Below are 21,881 nucleotides of genomic sequence, written 5' to 3' on the forward strand. Positions count from 1 at the left end.
TTGTAAAAAAAAATTGTTTAGCCATGGGCATACAGTAATCTACTGGAATTAGCACAAATTAAATTTGTGCCTTTTTATCAACAAGAGACTACGAAATTATAGGTTAATATGTAACAACGTAACTGTGAAAGTAGACTTCTAGAGTTGCATTTTCAAAATTGTATTTGGCTACATTAAGACTTGTCTGATCTTAAAAGGTGTATATTTTAATATGCATTTTAATATTTTATTTATATTTTTCTTCATAATGTGTTTCTATTTTTGCTGCTATTTTATATAATTTAGTAATGAAAATAAAAATGTTATCAGCAATGCATACTTTATAATAAATTATTTTACTGTATTTATTTCGCCTGCAGGTGGTACTCCAATGTCATATAAAAGAATATCTAGACTGTAAACCAGAAAATGAGGTCTATCCACTCTGTCTCGAGGGTCTCATATTACAAGGTGCAGATTGGGATTTCCAAAAAAATCACTTGGTAGATTCCAGGTACTCATTTTTGTTTGTTGACTTTTAGTTTGCATTTGGAGACAAACACACACTCTTTAACATATCCACACTTATATATAAATGCTTATTTTATTTGATAAATGTAGGTGTGAGTTTTTGCAGATTTTATAGCTCTTAGCAATATATTTTAACAGTTCATCTATAAAAATGTGTAATTATGACCTTTACAATACTCTTTATTTAGTTTTCTAGAGGTTGACACATTACATTATTGCATTCTGCTGACAATTATTATTATTATTATATTTTTCTTACAGGAATACATTTAATCCATTACCATATGTCATCATAATTCCTACCCTTCTTGGGAATGTCAAACAACCTGCAGATGGGATTGATTTCTACCAGTGTCCAGTGTACATGGACTACACAATGGAGGTAAATTATAAACTTTTTATTGCATGTAATCATGCAAATATTGCACCTGGAAATCTTGCTTCCTCTCGAATGTACTGCAAAGTGTGTTCAGTCATTATAATAATGAATACATCTTTTAAAATCTGTTCTTAATTTTATTCATGTGGAAAGCCAAAGGCTCATATGACTAGGCATAGATCTGTTCATATATCTCTACTTGGGCAAAGTGTGGAAAAACAGGATTTATTCTTTACATGATTGGTTGATTATCTGCTGAGCTCAATGCACAATCAGATTGCTAAGTTACCAGTCCTTACCCATTAATAAGTAAATCAACCCCAAGGCATGGTAATACAGCCATTACTAACATCAATAAGGTTTTAATAAGTCTTAGTATGTCAGTAGGTGCGTTCTATACTGAAAGTACTTTCATACACAAGGTCCTATATTTATTAAAAATAATTTAATCCAGTAAAAATATATGCTTTGATAATGTCCAATCCTCCTTTTTCACAGTGTCCCAAACTGATACATTGCCATTGTAAACTAGATATCTAAACAGCTTTTATCACTTTCATCAGTTGGCAAATGGGACAATTAACTAATGTAATCTAACTCTTCCACAAGGAAAGTGACTAATGTTATTAATAAACTTGTTAACTACCAGATGCTTTCAAACAATGAACAGTATTGGAAAACAAGAATAGTGCATTAAGGAAACCATTCACACACAGAACAGCTGGTAGGCAGAAATAAGCAATATCAATACGCATATATATTAAAAGCTGCTGGCAAGAACAGAAATGGAAAACAGTACATTTATTTAATATTTATTATGAACTATAAATTAACAGTAATCTAATTAGATGTGTTAAAGTTAGCATCTTAATTAGGATCCCTTCTCATGTGAGACTTAGTGACTGTCCATGCATATTGGAATACTTTCTTGAATCTTTCTGTAACAAGATTAGATGCTGCTGAGCAGCTGCATTTATAGAGTGATACTGAGGAGGTGCACTACCCAAAAGGGTGCTGTAATACATTGCATGGAATAATTATATGCCCTGAGCTGTGAGGTTGTTTAAAGCAGGGATGTGAGCCTTATATTATAGTAATTCTTAATGAAAAAAGGACTAGCAAATTTGTATGCTGTACATTTTGTCGTTCTATATCTTTGTTGCGCTAGTGATGGGAGAGTTATTAGGCAGAACACAAGACTGACATTACAATTCAAATCACAATCAAATCATTTTCAAGGCTGTATAATAGCTGCAATGCTATTTGGTAACATACAGTATGTAAGTTATCAACAGATGATTGGAAACGTTACTTTTTTATTGCACCGTGCTAGAGAGGAAAGCAACATTTTGAACATAGGTGTGCGCACAGAGTGTGCCAGATGTACCTGGGCAAATCCTAATCACCCCATGTGCATTAACATTATCCCTCTGTGTGCCAGTGGGAAGATTGGAAAGATCTTTCTATTACCAGCTCTGCCATAAGACAAGTGCTTACGCATTACTCTTTCACTGTGCTGGCAGGGAGATCAATATTCCGGAGCCATATATATGTAGACACTAAGGATGAGCCAAACACCCCCGGTTCGGTTCGCACCAGAACCTGCGAACAGACCTAAGCTTCAAATTTACAACCCTATTAATGTCTACGGGACTTGAACGTTCAAAATCAAAAATGCTAATTTTAAAGGCTTATATGCAAGTTATTGTCCTAAAAAGTGTTTGGAGACCTGGGTCCTGCCCCAGGGGACATGTATCAATGCAAAAAAAGTTTTTTCAGGAGCAGTGATTTTAATAATGCTTAAAGTGAAACAATAAAAGTCTAATACACCTGGGGGGTGTCTATAGTATGCCTGTAAAGGGGCGCATGTTTCCCATGCTTAGAACTGTCCCTGCACAAAGTGTAATTTCTGCAGAAAAAAAAGTAATTTAAAAGCACTCACAGCTATAATCAATTGTCGGCTCCCCATAATACACAGAACAGTCATTGATTAAAAAAAAAAAAAAAAGCGTGGGGTTCCCCCCAAGTTCAATTACCAGGCCCTTCAAGTCTGTTATGGATATTAAGGGGAACCCCGCATCTAAATAAAGAAAATGGTGTGAGGTTCCTGAAGGGTCTGGTATGGATATTTGGGGGGAACTCCACGCCAATTTTTAAAAAAAAATGGCATGAAGTTCCCCCCAAAAATCCATACCAGACCCTTTATCCGAGCACGCAACCTGGCAGGCAGCAGGAAAAGTGGGGGGGGATGAGAGAGTGCCCCCCCTCCTGAACCGTACCAGGCCACATGCCCTCAACATTCGGAGGATGCTTTGGGGGTCTGTGAAGTTGATGGGGACAAGGGCCTCATCCCCGCAACCCTGGCTGGTGGTTGTGGGGGTCTGCGGGCAGGGGCTTATCAGAATCTGGAAGCCCCCTTTAACAAGGGGACCCCCAGATCCCGGCCCCCCTGTTTGAAATGGTAAGCGAGTGCAAAAGTTCCCCTTCCATTTCACAAAGAAAGCGTAAAAAAATTGTTAAAAAACACACACACACCGTTGGGAAAAGTCCTCTATTAAAAATAAAAAAAAATAAAAAAAAGATTCCAGTGGTGGTAATCCACTCTTGCTATCCAGCGATGACTGATCTCTTCTCCGGGGTCCAGCAATGCCTGATCTCTTCTCCGAGGTCCAGTGATGCCTGATCTCTCCCGATGGTCCAGCGCAGTGCATCCTGTCTCCACTGGAGACACTGTGGGAATCCCGGCAGCCTGACAGGTTTTAGCTGAGGAGGATGGGGCCACCGGTCACATGACCCCGCCCCCTCTGACGCAAGGGGAAACCCAGGCTTCTCCAGTGATGTATGGGTGACCCCATCCCCTCTGATGTAATGCAGGTTTCTGTTACATCAGAGGGGGGCTGGGTCACCGCACGTCACTGGGGAAGCCTGGGTTTCCCCTTGTATTAGAGGGGGGTGGGGTCAGGTGACGGATGGCCTCGTCCTCCTCAGCTAAAACCTGTCAGGCTGCCAGTGGAGAAAGGATGCACTGCGCTGGACCATCGGGAGAGATCACCCATCACTGCACCCCAGGGAAAAGATCACCCATCGCTGGACCCAGGAGAAGAGCTCAGCCATCGCTGGATAGCAAGAGTGGATTACCACCGCTGGAATCTTTTTTTTAAATTCTTAATAAAGGACTTTTCCCAATGGTGTGTGTGTGTGTTTTTTAACAATTTTTTACACTTTCTTTGTGAAATGGTAGGGGTACTTTTGTACCCCCTAATCATTTCTAACGGGGGGCCGGGATCTGGGGGCCCCCTTGTTATAGGGGGGCTTCCAGATTCTGATAAGCTCCCTGCCTGCAGACTCCCACAACCGCCAGCCAGGGTTGTGGGGATGAGGCAATTGTCCCCATCAACATAGGGACATGGTGCTTTGAGGGGTCACAGACCCCGAAAGCATCCTCCCAATGTTGAGGGCATGTGGCCCGGTAAGGTTCAGGAGGGGGGCGCTCTTTCCCCCCCTCTTTTCCTGCGGCCTGCCAGGTTGCTTGCTCGGATAAAGGGTCTGGTATGGATTTTTGGGGGGAACTCCACGCCATTTAAAAAAAAAAAATGGTGTGGAGTTCCCATTAAAATCCATACCAGGCCTGAAGGGTCTGGTATGGATATTTGGGGGGAACTCCACATCATTATTTTTTAAATTGGATGTGGGGTTCCCCTTAATATCCATACCAGACCTGAAGAGCCTGGTAATTGAATTGGGGGGAACCCCACGCTTTTTTGTTTTTTTTTATCAATGACTTTCAATGACTGTTCTCTGTATTACGGGGAGCAGACAATTCATTATAGCCGCGAGTGCTTTTAAATTACTTTTTTACCTGCAGAAATTACACTTTGTGCAGGGACAGTTCTATGCACGGGGAACATGCGCCCCTTTACATGCATACTGTAGACACCCCCCAGGTACGTAATTTAAAGGAATTTTACACTTTTATTCTTTCACTTTAAGCATTATTAAAATCACTGCTCCCAAAAAAATTACAGTTTTTAAATTTTTTTTTGCATTGATACATGTCCCCTGTGGCAGGACCCAGGTCCCCAAACACTTTTTATGACAATAACTTGCATATAAGCCTTTAAAATTAGCACTTTAGATTTCTCCCATAGACTTTTACAGGGTGTTCCGCGGCTTTTCGAATTTGCCGCGAACACCCCAAATTGTTTGCAATGTTTGAATCGAACATGAGTTCGACTCAAACTCAAAGCTCATCCCTAGTAGACACACATGTGTGTGTTTGAGCTTTAGAGAGCATACATTAATTCAGTAGGCTGCGCACACCTATGACAATAAAAGAAGGAAGGTCACCTAGTCATAATTACTTTGTAAAACAGTGTGAAATTTGTTCACTAAAGCTGATATTCTGTATTTGCATCTTGGTACTGGTATACTTTGTATATGTTGTGTAAATGCCAAAGATTATATAATCTTGGATGTAGGCTGACCAAATTTCCCAATCAGTTGTAAAGGAATAAATGCCAATCAGAAATAACAAGTAACCCTGAAGCCAGCGCTCAAAATTAACTGCACTTTCAGCCGCTATTATAAAATACAAATGAATACATTATTATTTATGCCCAATTTAAAACCAAGCATTAACAGTGCTTTGTATGAATAAAAAGTATCCACCAATATAATATCTCATATAGTGCAATAGTCAAATGCCCTCATATCTTGCTTATTAAAAACAAAAATGAAGAAATCCAACATCTACTAAAACTGTCCATCAGTCCATCAGAAAACTCGTAATGATGTATATAGAGTGATGTAATTAATCCTCTCCTCCTATTGACAGTTCAATATGATAGTTGCATAAAAAGGAGAGAAGAAGAAGGCGTCTGATCCAATAGTGATTTAAGTGCATGAATTTTCAACTGCTACACCTTCACCGATCCACTTCGTGCACACCCCTTTGTGTATCTGCTTATCAGAGGTGCTTTTTAACAGGGCCTGTATATAATTACATAGTTACATAGTTAGTATGGTTGAATAAAGACACCATTCCATCCAGTTCAACCTGAGTCAGGGTGGGTGCGTGTCTACAATTATCCCTATTTATTTAAGGTATCCACATAGCGCCGTCAATTTATGCAGCGCTCCACACATACATCGCACTCACATCGGTCCCTACCCTCAAGGAGCTAACAATCCAAGGTCCCCAAATTCCATTCATATACTAGTGCCAATTTTGGACTGAAGTCAATTAACCTACCAGCATGTCTTTGGAGTGTAGGAGGAAACCGTAGTACACGGAGGAAACCTACGCAGGCACAGAGAGAACATGCACACTCCAATAGGTATTTATTGAATTCCTAAACAAATAAATACCTACTGACACTTTTCTAACAGTATGGCCCTTTAGAATGGCCTAAGTTAGATCCAAAAATCCTTGCTGCCTGTTTTATAATCTTTACTGTCATTTGGGAAAGATTCAGGTAATTCTTAATGATGCCAATTTTAGAAGGTGAAGTAATACACCAAATTAGAAATTAAATAACTCTAATTTGTAGATAATGAACCTGGAGGTAATTAGGACCAAGTGTAAGTTGGTATACAGAAATGCCTGTCTAAGTGTGTTTTTTTTTTATCTGGCACATGTCAATTATGTTGTATAAATATGTGATACATCAAATGATTTAGATGTTTGTTTTTTCACATGTATGATGTACAAAAGTTAATCTTTTCACACTCTAAATCCTTGTACACACGGTCGGAGAATCCGTCGGAATGCGTCTTATCGGACCGTGTCGTCAGATAATCCGACTGTGTGTGGTATGCATCGGACTGATTCCGTCCGAATCTCCGTCCGACCCAATTTTCCAACATGTTGGAAATATTTCCCGACCAACTGGGTCGGTCGGACCTAATCCGATCATGTGTAGAGCATTTTGATCGGACCAAGTGCCACGCATGCTCACATTCAAATTCCGACACGGAAGCGCTCGTTCAGGTAAAACTACTGCTCGTAAGCGATATAGCACATTCGTCACGCTGCAATGTTAAAAATTCATTCATCAAGCGCATTCTCTTGATCTTTAACAATGTTGCAAGAACCAACTTCTTTTGATGCTCATAGTCACACACACTTCTCCCAAACTGATTTCATTACTCTTTTTTAACCATTTCAGCAATACAATTTTAGTTTGCGTCACATCTACACAATGTTTGATTTTTTTTTTTTGTATGTTTTTTGGGGGGGGGGGGGGGATTCCCTAAAAATCTCCTTTAAAGACACTTTGCTCATTTCTCCTTATTTATTTTTTTGGGTGTAAACTTACAACAACAACATTATTGTATTTTTTATATTTTCTTTTTTAATCTACAGGAGGTTGTTTAGTGTTGGTACCCCTTGTTCTTTAGTTCACTTTGTATTTTGGAAATGTACCTGCCTGCTCACAAATAAACTGTACTTTTTGAAAGAAAACACATTACACAAGTATTTCATCAAACAAAAAAAAAATGTATTTTGTTTGCTCGAAAATAAAACTAGGAACGCAGCACTGGAGAAACTTCTTAACTTTGGTGCAGCCTTTGGCCCCCAGGGCAGACATGACTAAATGAGATATTAAAAAATTGGTGGCCTGAGGAGTAGATATCTCAGGGAGAGAAGTCTAGTCCCGAAGTCCTAGAGAGCAGGAAATTCAGATGCCATTTCTGTCCCCAGGATAGGGATCTTCAAGAGGCTGCATCTTCTGGCACACCAGACTCAACCCAGGCCATCACTCTCTGGTCTTCCTTTGTGACTTCCCACCAGGCATCCTTCCAGGCTGTGGCTGGGCTCCTGTAGCTGGGGCAGGAGAAGGAGGGCATTGGTGGACCTCCTGGCTGCCACTTGCCACAGCCTCCCCGACTGAGGTCTTCCTGTGTATGAAAAGGGGACATAGTTTCAGTTTTTTGATCATCAATCACAACATTTTGTGCTCCTGGCTTTTGCTAATTGAATGTTACCAAATAGAACAGACTATCATTCTGACACCAGCATTTTTCTTTCCCGTCCCAATCATTTTTGGTCACTACTGTCTATTGAGATGTAAACCACTTGGAGAAATCTCAACTTACTGATCAATAAGAACATCTAGTTAACATCATTAAATGTAACACAAGAAATATGTTCAACAATGCAATACCTGTCTCAAGCTGGGCCCCACCATATGGTGCTGCCTGGAAGGCCCAGGTTGGACATCAGAAGCCTCAGCTGGGGGTGAAGGATGCCTTGGAGGAAGCCTGGAGAGTGGTGGCCTGAGTGGTGGCCTGGGTACCCCTTGGTCTACCAGAAAATGCAGCCTGTCAAAGTGCACCATCCTGGGGTAATAAACAGCATCTGGATCTCCTGCTCTCAAGGACTCCAGGTGCTTCTTTCTCTCCCTGAAATATGTAAGCTTCATGGCCACAATTTTGCGATTCAGATAGGTCATGTCTGCCGTGGGGACCCTGATCTGCAACAAAGCAAGCAGTTTCTCCAGTGCTGCGTTCCTCTTTTGATCTTTGATCTGTTATTATAAAACTTGTTGTGGAACTGCCACAGGCAGGGCATCTCCATGTAGAGTTCGAGGAATAGCCCCATAAAGTTGGCATTGTTGAATGGATCCATTTTGTCTGCAAGACACAACACAAGACAAACCCTCAAATACTAATAATGCAATTAAAATCCCTCCTAATCTTGTCCCAACATCGGCCTAGATACAAGCAGTCTACTCTAGTGAAGCACCAAGTTAAAAATGTTACCTTCGTTTCCACGTTCGCCGCGTCCGTGACTCACACTCTCCTCACACTCTCCTCCCAGATCGTAGGGACAATACACATGTGTTGCGTTTTATATACAGTGCACATGCGTGAAACTCCGCCCGCCCCTGACGTTCTTTCCAGACTATTCCCTGCCCCTTCGCTTCCCGTGCAGTGGGGAGAGCACATGGCGGAGAGAACGCATGTGCGCACTAATAGTTCCACTAACGAGGAGGAGGGTGAGGAAAGCCCGGAGCCTGAAACGTACCGATCCAGGAAGACAAGATTTAAGGCCTCAAATATGTCTTTTGGAGAGATGTTGGAGATGGTCGACATATTGAACAGGACCGACTATGATGGGAAGTATGGACCTTACCCAAACCCAAATATCAGAAAGGCCAAGATCATGAATAAAGTTGTGAAGAGTCTTCTGAAGAATTTTCCAAGGATCAACTGAGAAAACGCTGGTCAAACCTGAAACTGAGGGAGCACGAGCGGTACCTAAGGATCAAGCGTGTTCTTAAAAAAAGTAAGTAGTTGTCATGTGTTCATATCATTATTCTTGCTTGCATACATGCTCCATGTGCTTTAATTTCATGTTGTGCATTTTAAAATGGCCACTTTCAAGGTCATAGTTTTGTTCGTTCGTATGAAACATCGTTCTGCAGGAAAGTATTCCAGCTTAACAAAGTGTCCCCAATAATGTTCTCACCTTGTAACTCGGCCCAAAAATAAAATTGTACAACACTTCCAAGCAATGTTTCAGATTCCTATTTCTGCCCTCTGTGTGCTAATTAATCTTTGTTTACATTCTCATAGGGGAGAGAAGACTCCGCAAGTATGAGGACACCAGGGACCATGAGGACACCAGGGACCACACCTCTCCCAAAGAAGGGCAACTTCCAAAAGAAGTAACAGAGGAGCAGGAGCAGAAGGAGGAGGAAGGAAAGATTGGGGAGGTTGGACAAATTGTCACCACAACAGGTGAGTATCGGAGAACACAGCTTCCGGTAAGCTCATCAATGTATATCACCATATTTGGATTACATAGTGTGTTTGTTTGCTTTGTTTTCTAGGTGATGTGGAGGAAGATTCCCGTTTTACCAGTGAAAGTGCCCAGATCTTGATCGGGGAGATAATGGGGTGCAATAGGGATTTGGAAATTGTACAACAAAACATCAATGATGTTAAAAATAAAATGAAGAACATCATTGATGTTTTGGGGAGAGTGTGAAAAATAAAAAAACTAGATAGGGTTTTATTTTTGCTTTTTAACATAAAAATTTTGCATTTTGCATAAGTAAAAATTTGGAAGATGCACAGTGTGTGTAAACATGCGCTATCTCCCATCGTGGGGGATCAATGTACATGTTTTGTGGAAAGTGTCTTAGATGAAGGGGTTGCAGCCCCAAAGCATGTACAATTGATCCCCCATGATGGGAGTTAGCACATGTTGACACACTGTGTGCATCTTCCAAATTTGGATTTTTCAGGGGTCACACCCCATGTGATGAAGGCAATATCAGCCCAGTTTGTACATACTCATGTCTGATATTGTCTTCACTTTTCCAAGTTGAACTTTGTAAGTTCCTGTGTTGTGTTTTTTTACGGTTTGATACATGCCTGTTTACACAAAAAAAACAAGTAAAAAAAAAAAGATTAAACTCTGTTTTGGATACCCAACATATCTTGGTTTGTTGTAAAAACCTTTAATAAACACACATATGAATGTGCTTGTATTAAAAAGTTGAATTCTCAACAATGTGTGGCTTCCTTTTTCATTGGGCTTAAAATGTATTTGTAGTCGCGGGGCGTGGCCTGGCTGAGCTTGATGGCGGTCGCTTGAGCTCTTAGCTCCGACGTCCCGGGATGAAAGCTATTGTCTACCGCAGGTCTTCCCGCCGATGTTTCACATCTAACGATGGGTACAGCCTCCCGCACGTCCTCCGCATCTAGATCTCGCTCCCCGAGAGTAAATTCTGCCGGACAACCGCCTCAAATCATCCCAGAGATGTTCAGGGCACAACGAGGAAACATGGCGCCTTCCCGCCACAGCACACCTCAGGCCGCGGACTCTCTCCCCCCCTCACAGGGGTCGATCGTCTTGTCTGACAACCTTATAGTTGGGACCGCAGCAGCTCAGAGACCAATTGATCATCCCCCGCAGGCAGCTTCCTCGCCGCAATCGATCAGCATGAACGATCTCCGTTCCGTCGCCTCTGATATTAAGGACACACTATCGGCGGCCATAGCTGAACTCAGGGTTGACATCAGAGGCCTTTCAGATCGTATGCATACAGTGGAGCAGATTGCAGATCAACATGAAATATCGCTCCGCAAGACAACTAGGAAGCTGGATTCCCATACTCTTCAAATGCGAGATATTCAACGACATTTAGAAGATTTGGACAACAGGGGAAGGCGTCACAACCTAAGGGTTAGAGGCCTCCCCGAATCAGTTGAAGCTGACCAAATCACCTCAGCAGTCTCCTCCATCTTTAATGATATTATGGGAAGACAGCCTCAATCTAACATTGAATTTGAACGTATCCACCGCGCTTTAAAGCTGAAGGGAAGAGACAATGATCCTCCAAGGGATATAGTTTGTTGCCTGGTCAACTACCACCTCAAAGAGGACATTTTAAAAGCTGCCAGAACAAGGCAAGTCATAACTTTTGGCTCTACCCCTATCAAGACCTCTCTGGTATAACTTTGCAGCACCGCAGGGATTTCCGCCCCCTGCTCGACATTCTGAAGACGCGCGGCATACCATACAAATGGAAGTTTCCTTTCTGCCTCGCTGCCTCTGATTCCGGCCGTACTGCACACCTTAAAGTACCAGAAGATTTACCGAACTTTTGCTCGATTCTGAATATCCCCATGGTTGAGCTCCCTAATTGGTACGCCTCCTTCCGTCCGATGATACCTAGAGTGCCCAGACAACACGCGGATCCGATGGATACTCACGACACCTCCTTCCGAAGACGAAGATCCCCCTCGGGGCCCCGAGGTCGGCGTCCGCCTGATATTACCCGCGGAGATCACAGTCCCTCATCCTCTCCGCGCGCCCGCCGGGCACGAAGAGAATACTGAGTGAGTTGTCATCCTTTACTCATCGCCTTATCTTTCTGGTCAGACTTTTACACCTGGTTGTGTTATCAGTTACCTTCCTGCCAGAATGACCTGTCTTCTCTACTTGTCACAACCCGCAGTGAGTTACTAGTTGCCATCCGTTCCTGTTACATCGGTTCTTGTTACTCGATTTTTTCCCTGTTCTGCTCTTCGTTTCGGTATGTTGGCGGTACACGAAAACTTTTAGTCCTGCAGTACACCTACTCCAGATCGGATACAGACTTGGTCCTCCCGTGTCCTTTTAGTTACTGCTCTGGTATTGACTGTCCGCTCTGTACTACTTCCTCGCAGTGCCCTCGGATTTGTATTGCTTTCAGGACATGACTTTATACGATCACTCATGCACTACTAGAGGAACTTTTGGATCCAGCCTTACTTCGGGACGCCGTTCGTTACCGATTACAGACGAGTCTGTTCCCAGCCATCCCACTTTGGATGTTTACTTGATCTCCTTCTATACGCTTCTCCCTGTACTATCTGGCATGTGTACCCTAAGCAGACTGATCGAACTGTCTTCTTCGCTGAACTATTGATAGCTCTGTATCCTGGAATCCTTCTTCATTTCCCGAACACGCTTGTTTAAACCCCCCTCAGTGACAATGCCGGACTGCAGACGATTTCTACTCGCAAGAATCCACACTGTGCACTCCTTACATCAGACTGGTCTTCCCTTCTTTTATTTTCACAGGCTCTCTAGTTGATAAGTATTGTTGTCCTGATTTATTGTTGTTATATTGCGGTACTATCACTATGTATCACAAGCTTATTCTCTACACTCTACCATTTGCTGCGATCGACTCCGGAAGACGACTATTTACTCATATGTCGCCTGCGGACTCGGACGTATGCACCGAACAGCTTAAGGTTTATAATTGTTGATTGTTCGGTCGTACCTGTGGACCCTGAGTTGGATTATTCACAACTTTATATATATATGTAATTGACTGTTCCCCAGGTGTGCACTGTGTTCTACCACGAACCACAGCTGCTTTGTTTACTCACACATCAGGACCCTCTGTTAACTGTTATCCCTTAGTTAGTCCTTTTAAATACTCACCAATCATACCGTAGACCTGCTCCCATCACGCACGTCTTATAGTCCTGGGATGTCGTGAGGCCGTCTAATCGACTTATTTTTCTTATTTTTGTGTGTGATCCGTAGTTGGGCTGAGACTTGGCCAACCCCACTGTAGGGTGTCGTCTGGGATTCCCTTCGTTTAGCGTCGGGACCCCCTGCCTCATCCTACCCTTCTTTGTTTTTCTCGTACCACCGAATAAGTGGTCTGATTCCCTCTGCCCTTCCACCCCACTCATTCCCTCTCCATACACGTCCTTCCTCCTCCCACAGCATTCAATTGGCCCCTTTTGCACTCAGATCCGTTCTAACTACTGTTCGGACTGCTCCCACCTTCCGGACTTCCCCCCCCCCCACCCTAACTCCCATTGCTTTGTTTTGATTTACTTGCTCCTCTCTGAACATGTCGGAAGCACGTTCTTCTCGAGACGATCGTGCTTCTCCACCTGATTTCACAGCCGGTACAAAATTCTACTCGATCAATATTAGAGGTTTAAACACTCCCGAAAAGAGATCAAAATTTCTTCTTACCTTACATAGAGCACGCGCACACATAGCTCTGGTCCAAGAGACATATTTTAGGACTGATTCTATACCCAAACTACATGACACAAATTATCCGATAGTATATCATGCTACTACGGCGGAATCTAAATCTAAAGGAGTCTCTATCTTAGTTTCTAAACGTTGCCCTCTCACGGTCACGGATGTCCTGTCGGACCCGATGGGCCGATATCTCTTCCTCAAAGGATATCTGCACAATAGACCTGTTACTATAGCTAACATTTATGCTCCAAATTCTAGACATGTTCCCTTCTTCCGAGAGGCACTCTCTCTACTCACCACTTTTCAACACGGGATGCTAGTCCTGGGGGGAGATTTCAATATCCCGCTTTCCCCAGACATCGACACGTCTAATGGTTCCTCTTGTATCACCTATAGAGCTTTAAGGGCCATCAAAATGGAACTCCAATCTCTTACGCTACATGACACATGGCGTATGTTACACCCAAGTACTAAAGACTTCACGTTTTTCTCCCCACCTCATAATAAATATTCACGCATAGACCATTTTTTTCTTACACAAACTGATGTGCGCTGCTTGATGCAAGCCACCATAGAACCGGCATTTCTCTCAGACCACAATCCGATTACTATCACCCTTAACCTGACGACTACACCCCCACGTCCACGGCTGTGGAGACTCGATGACTCTCTACTCCTAGACCTTGATCACAAACAAGCCATCCTGGAATGCTTACAAAATTATTTTTCAGACAACTCCGGTGCTGATTCCTCTATGGAAACCATATGGGCTGCGCACAAATGTGTAGTGAGGGGATTGCTTATCTCATTAGCTGCTAAGCGGAAAAAACTTAGAGAAGCTCGTATTACAGAGTTACACAGTCGCATTCGCACGTTGGAGCGGGCCCATAAACGTACCCTTGCATCCTCCAGTCTCACCGACCTTACCACAGCAAGGGAAGAGCTTTTGGAGGAATTGCAATTGTCAGTTAAACGTAAATTTGCTCTCACACACAAACTGTTTTACGAATTCGGAAACAAGGCTGGCAAATTTTTAGCTAAAGCTCTAAAGAATAAGAGAATGCTACATACTATACATAAGATTGTGACCCCTACTGGAACTTCTGTTGTAGCACCCGATGCCATAGCAAACCACTTTGTTAGCTACTTTCAATCTTTATATAATCTGCCACGGGCTTCCCATGCTGCTGACCCCACGCCTCGAGCGGACATGATTCATGACTTTCTGTCAAAATATGCCCCATCCCCCCTGAATACCATTGACGCCTCTTCCCTGGAGGCCCCCATCTCGCTGCTGGAAATTAGGGAAACCATTAAGCACTTGAAATCCGGGAAGAGCCCGGGCCCAGACGGTTTAACGGCGGCATACTATAAATCTTTTCTTGATCTGCTGACCCCACACTTAGCTAAGACCCTTAATGCCCTTCCTCAATCCACTAGGAACAATTCGGACCTCCTAGAAGCACATATTACTGTAATTCCCAAACCAGGAAAAGACCCTTCCTTAGTCACTAATTATCGCCCCATTTCTTTACTTAATGTAGATTTGAAAATATTTGCCAAAATTTTAGCAAACCGATTGTCACCCCTACTCCCAGATTTGATTTCCAATGACCAAGTTGGCTTTGTCCCTGGTAGAGAAGCTAGGGACAATACCATTAAGGCACTAAATATCCACCACTGGCTCACCACGTCCCACTCGGAAGGCTTTTTTCTATCCCTAGATGCTGAGAAGGCGTTCGACAGGGTGGCCTGGGATTATATGATTTCCACTTTGCAGTATATTGGACTCCCTTCTAGATTAATACAAATGATACAGCTCCTATACTCAGCTCCATCTGCGAGGGTGAAAGTCAATGGCCACCTGTCGAACGCCTTCTCTATCACCAATGGCACACGTCAAGGTTGCCCACTTTCTCCGCTCATCTTTGTGCTTGCCCTAGAGCCTCTCCTTAACATGCTTAGAGAAAACCAAAACATAATGGGGATATCGATTACTAATCATACGTACAAACTAGCCGCCTATGCGGATGATATTTTGCTCTTCCTTTCCAACCCGATCATATCGATACCCAACCTCCTACAAGATTTAGACTCTTATCATATCATCTCCAATTTGAAAATTAACTTTGACAAATCTAAAGCATTGCCGGTCACCCTGTCGGACCACCTTGTATCACAATGTAAAGATAACTTCCCCTTCCACTGGGAACGTAACACATTGACATACTTGGGAATTAAACTCCCGAATACGCTCTCCCAACTATATGACTGCAATTTTGGTCCAGCTCTCCTAAACATCCAAGAAGACCTCCTGAAATGGCACAGGACGTCTTTTCCGTGGTTTGGGAGGATTGCTATTTTAAAAATGAATGTGCTCCCAAGGCTGTTGTATCTTTTACAAGCTATACCCATTGATCTCCCTAAAAGATTCTTTAACGCTTACAAACAGATGTGCAGAGCCTTTATATGGTCTCATAGATCCCCTCGTCTAAGTTGGGCAAAACTAATTCTTCCTAAAACGAGGGGAGGCCTAGGTTTGCCGGACATTCGCACTTACTACCACGCTAACCTTCTACAGAGAATACTAGATTGGCATTTACACCTTGATTCCAAAGCATGGGTCCGCCTAGAACAAACAATGAGTCCGCTCCCACTGATTAATCTACCATGGATTCCCAAATCGTATATCCCCGAGTCCTGCAAGACGCACCCTTTGATTGGACCCTCGCTTAGGACAGTTCACCAAACCTCCAACACTCTTGGCTTGCACCTTCCTAATGGTCCAATGACACCTTTGTCTAACAACCCGGCCTTCCCACCAGGTGTTCTGTCCACCGACCACTCGACTCCACAGCCCCAACCTTCTTATAGAGCATTCCAATTTTTTAGGCGCAAGATGCTGCTCTCTTACCCGGAGATGACAGCTGCATTTCCAGACCTACATTTACCTTTTTTTAAATATTTACAAATTCGACACTTTTTCTATTCCGCCAAGCCTCTTTCGAGTTGGTGCAGCGATTTGACCCCTTTCGAGAATTTATGCAATAGTCAGGAACCCCAAACACATATTATCTCTCATATTGTGGCCCTACTCACTACAGACAATGTGTCACACGCCCCCACTAGACAATTGTGGGAGACTGAACTTTCTGCTACTTGGTCCAATAAAGACTGGGAATCTATTTACTACCACACACATAAGGGTTCCCTTAGTGTTTCCACACAGGAAAACAGATACAAACTGTGCTCGAGATGGTATCGCTCCCCCGATAAGGTACATAAGATATTCCCAGATGTATCCCCAGTGTGTTGGCGATGTGACTCAGCGGTAGGCTCCTTTCTCCACATATGGTGGGACTGCCCAGCCATACAAACATTTTGGAAAAAAGTTCACGACCAAATAACTCTAATTACGACTTATCAACTAGAATTCTCCCCAGCCCAATACCTCTTACATCACACTCCTATTCCTTTCCGCAGCTATAAGCGCTCCCTTGCTCTACATTTGATTAACGCAGCTACTCAGTGCATTCCCAGATGGTGGAAGTCAAAATCAACCCCCACTTTGGAAGACTGGTACCGACAGATTAATAGGACTGAAGAAATGGAAAGACTCATTTTTCAATCGCATGACAAACATGATAAATATACCCAAATTTGGTCTTGCTGGATACACTTTCGATCAACCTCTACGGCATCCCCTTTTCATTCTGACCGGAGACATTCTACACCTCTATGACTCCTTTACCGCTGGCACTTTAAGCTCCCCCCCCCACCCCTTTTTTAGTCTTTACCTCCCTAACCTGACCTCCCCTCTTATTTCTCCCTCATAACCCCTACATAAAAACTTTTTGCTCTTTCCTACCTTCAGGTCCCTAATCCTTTGTAACACAAATTAAGCGGTTTATAACTCCATGCAGTGATGTTCAACAACCCTGTCATACCTCCGATAGGTCTCCTACAGTGTGTCTTTCCCATCCACAGCAAGTTCCCGTAAGGGGTGGATGGTTGAAAGATACACATAAAACTCCTAAGGGTAACCGGGTTCCCGAGATCTTCTTTGGTTCTTTAGTTATTTCGCCCAATGTTGTTACCCTTGACCTCCCTTTCCACATCCCACCTTGACCTGGCTTATATGACTCGGTTAATGTGGATATAAACATATGAACGCTTCTGATAATCATACTGTTTGCCTCCGATTATATTTCTTTACAAACCTGCTGTTCTTATCTGATGAATGATTTTCCCGACTATGATTGTACTTGATATATTGTTTGTATTAGTAATGCTTACACTTGGTTGATATTGTATTGTAATACTTCTTATACTTTAATAAAATGTTTGAAACAAAAAATTTATTTGTAGTCAAATTTGAGTTTGTGCTGAGAAGGAGTGCGATTTAATAAAGGCTTTGCACTCCAAGTGCAGTTTCAGGTGTACTTTTGCAGTGCACTTGTAGTGCATAGTGGATGTGCCTTTAGTAAAAAGCACCCACAGTGATGTGTAAATTTGGACAATCATGCCATTTTCCTGCCATGGTGCTGAAAATGAGCATGATTTTGATCAGTAATGCACTACACATTAGTTAACAAAAAGAAGGTGTGTGTGTAGCAGACCCACAACATAATAAGATTATCTGAAGAAGAGACTGTCCCCTCATCTCGCTCTGAACTTGGGTTTGCACTGTTGGTGAAAAAGGCACAACTATAATAAAAATGGCAAAGTGGGAGGCCACAGTCTGCCATTCCTGTGGCGTTGAAGGACACTGTGTAGTGACACAAGAAAAAAAACTATTAATTTGACAAATCAACATTGCATGCAGATTAGACACCCACTTTTTTGGCAAAATTAGTATAACATTTTTTGAAATGAGTATTTAATGCCTAAAGTATAAGGTCTCCTTATGAGAGTCGTAACCCCCCCCCCCCATCCCCCCATCTGATGGGCCCTTGCTAAAAAATGAGGGGGGATTTTTAGGACAGGTAACGCTCTCCACTTGATTGAGAGCTGAATGCCTAAATAATGTGTGATACTTTGGGAAGCCCCTCCTTAGTTACACTATTGGCAGCCCACCGGACAGGTAAGAAGTGTCATAATAACAAAATGGAAGGACATTTTGACATTCTGCTATTACATAGCAAGAAAATTAATGTGTTTAAAAAATAAAAATAGCATTTGAAAGTATTGAGGCAGGCCCTTACACTACATGCTTTGGTGAATTTGTCCATAAGGCTGGGTTCACACTGAAGCGATGCGGGAACGCCGCGAATCCGCGGCGGGTTCCCGCATCGCATGCCTCCTGCCGGCAGTTCACACTGCCCTATGCGGACTGCTGGGAGTGTCAGTGAAACCTTAATGACACCCCCAGATCAGTTCGCATATCGCAGTGCGATCTGCAAACTCGGACAGGAATCGGATCGCATGGTGTGAACACCCATGCGATCCGATTCTGCTGCGGACCAAAAAAAGGGTCCTGTGCGAGTTTGCGGCGGGTGCGATGCGAATTCAGCCATACTATCTGTATGGCTGAACTCGCATCGCACAGAGATCAGATGTGATTTGCACTGCAGTGCGGTGCGAATCACATCCGGTTCTCGTACCCGCTCGAGTGTGAACCCAGCCTTAATGTGATCATGATAAAGGTATTTAGAGTGTGTATTGGGTTGGGTCAAGTCATCAGATAGAAGATTGCTATCAGCTGAGGTAGCAGTTGGGGAGAGGGGGGTTCCTAATGAGTTTGGCACAACTCCAAAAAACCAAAAAAGGTCACTTTGCATGAATTAAAATTTTTAACCGCGCTCTTACATATAGTAAATCTTAATACAAAAAATTAACACCCAAAAATTATAAGAAAAACATATGAACAATAATACTGTGTATACACCATAAATAACCAAAATCTAGTGACAAAATACACAATATATACAAATAAGTGAATGGAAAAAATAAGCTAGAAAAAAATATTTTTTAAATTCATGCAATAATAAAGTGCACAAAATGTGTATAAACAATCACAGATACTATAAACAAAGTGCTCAAAAAATGTGTATAAACAACAGTTCCTCATAAAGATGTACCGTATATACTCGAGTATAAGCCGAGATTTTCAGCCCCTTTTTTTAGGCTGAAAGTGCCCCCCTCGGCTTATACTCGAGTCACGGAGATCAGGTAGACAGACGGCGGCCATTCCACTATTCAAAAGCCGCGCCTCCCTGTCTGCGGTAGGTGGAACACTCAATTTCCCAGCAGTCAGTGTTCCGCCTATCACGGACATCCGCTCATTCTCATACTACGGACGAGGATGAGAGGATGTCCGTGATAGGCGGAACACTGACTGCTGGGAAATTGAGTGTTCCACCTATCACAGACAGAGAGGTGTGGCTTTTGAACAGTGGAATGGCCGCCGTCTGTCAGACGAAGAGGAGAGGTGCGGCATGGCACACAGAGGCTGCAGATTGGCACAGGTAGGCAGGGATGGACACAGCGATGGACAGGACACAGCGATGGACGGGACACAGCGATGGACGGAACACAGCGATGGACGGGACACAGCGATGGACGGGACACAGCGATGGACGGGACACAGGGATGGACGGGACACAGGGATGGACACAGGGATGGACGGGACACAGGGATGGACACAGGGATGGACGGGACACAGGGATGGACACAGGGATGGACGGGACACAGGGATGTCTCACCCTCGGCTTATACACGAGTCAATAAGTTTTCCCAGTTTTTTTGTGGTAAATTAGGGGCCTCGGCTTATATTCGGATCGACCTATACTCGAGTATATACGGTAATCATGAGCATAACAGTCCAATAAAAGGAAATGTTTCTTCCGAAGAAATCCTGTGCAGGTGTAATAAAAAAGATTTCCTTCACCAACACCGTGCTGAAAGTAGTAGGAATGAACGCTTACCAAATCTCAAATCAAATGGGCATTTGTTATCAGAAATCTCAAGGGGTCATCGCACTGGAGCACCAACTCGTTTTTTCACACGGTTGAACCATTCATAAAAGGCAAGTAGAAACTCCCCATAGCGTAAATCCATAAACAAAATCTTTTATTCAATTATAAAAAACATACTCACAAACATAAAGGTCAAATCAGCCTTAAAAAAGCCGGCCGGCAAAGCGAACGCCCAAATGTCACGTGATTTGCCTCAAGCATGTCAAGACCACCCTACGTACGTTTCGCCATATGTGGCGTCGTCTGGGGCATGGGCGACGCGCTGATGCATCACTTTTTATATACATAAACTGGAACCAAGCCTCGTTCTGAGCTGAGGGGAGAAAACCGGAAATAGCAGAAACCGGAAGTGCGTCATACTAACATGGTAGCCACATGATACCACAGGCTCCATGTTAGGTGAGGGCAAAGGTATTAGGCTAATGAAAGGTAAAATGGCTAATGAAAAAAGCGGCAATATAAAAAAACGGGAAATAGCGGAAACTGGAAGTGCGTCATACTAACATGGCAGCCTCATGATACTAAGGGCTCCATATTGGATGAAGGCAAGGGTAAAAACTAATGGAAAAAACGAAAATATCAAAAACCGGAAGTGCGTCATACCAACATGGCAGCCATACAGCAACATAGGCTCCATGTTGGATGAAGGCTAAAATACCAATCTAAACTTACTAGATTGATTCAATGGCCGTATTTCGGAGGCCCCAAAGACCCGGAAGTGCATCATATCAACATAACGGCCACAGAATATCAAAAACTTCATATTGTTTAAGGGCAGTGATAAAAGTCAAAACGTACCGAAATAGCCTAATGGCCGCATATCGGCATAATTAAAATGCCGACATGGGAGCCACAGGATGTCATTAGTTTCGTACTAAAAAACAAAAACAAAACCTCAAAATATACCTAATTAACCTGATGGCCGCGTAACGTTGTCTTTAACATGCTGTTTGAAAGAAGAATGGTCCACACCATAAACTTCCACAGACGCCACAAGTCAAAAAAAGGCATATGACAAAAAATGTATATATATCACAAAAAAATCAAAAGGGTGGTTTATTTGTTGCAATGCCCATGTGGGCTACAATACGTTGGGAGGACTAAAAGGGCACTCAACGTGCATTTAAATGAACACATCACTAACATTATTAATGGCTTCCCAAAGCATTCTGTATCTAGGCATTATTTAGAATGCCATGATAAGAATCCAGCTAAAACCATATTCTTGGGTATAGATAAATTTAATTTGCCCTGGAGAGGAGGCTCTGTGGTTAGGGGCATATCAAGATTAGAGATGGCCTGGATCCATAAAATTAAATGTTATACCCCATTTGGGCTCAATGTAGATGTTGACATCAATGCTTTTATAGACAATTCATGACCCATTTTCTTTGGTAGATATAAATCTATGTGGGGTTTATGTTATTATTTGTTGAAGGTTTTAGATTATGTTAACTCGATTTGAGCTGATGGCAGGATGAGGTATATATATTTTTCTTTT

The 21,881-nt window shown here is 42.8% G+C and overlaps 1 protein-coding gene across 1 annotated transcript in view; it reads left to right on the plus strand.

The window, feature by feature from the left end:
- Positions 1-21,881, plus strand: part of LOC143983065 (uncharacterized) — a 695,051-nt gene that overhangs the window by 623,263 nt on the left and 49,907 nt on the right. The window contains exons 96-97 of the mRNA XM_077482312.1: positions 360-493; positions 772-892. Of these exons, the coding sequence (XP_077338438.1) occupies positions 360-493; positions 772-892 (255 nt within the window). The remainder of the gene's footprint in view (positions 1-359; positions 494-771; positions 893-21,881) is intronic.

The sequence above is a fragment of the Lithobates pipiens genome, unplaced genomic scaffold, assembly GCF_037356315.1.
Source record: "Lithobates pipiens isolate NorthernLeopardFrog02 unplaced genomic scaffold, aLitPip1_a1.2 Scaffold_16, whole genome shotgun sequence".
Taxonomy (NCBI): Eukaryota; Metazoa; Chordata; class Amphibia; order Anura; family Ranidae; genus Lithobates; species Lithobates pipiens.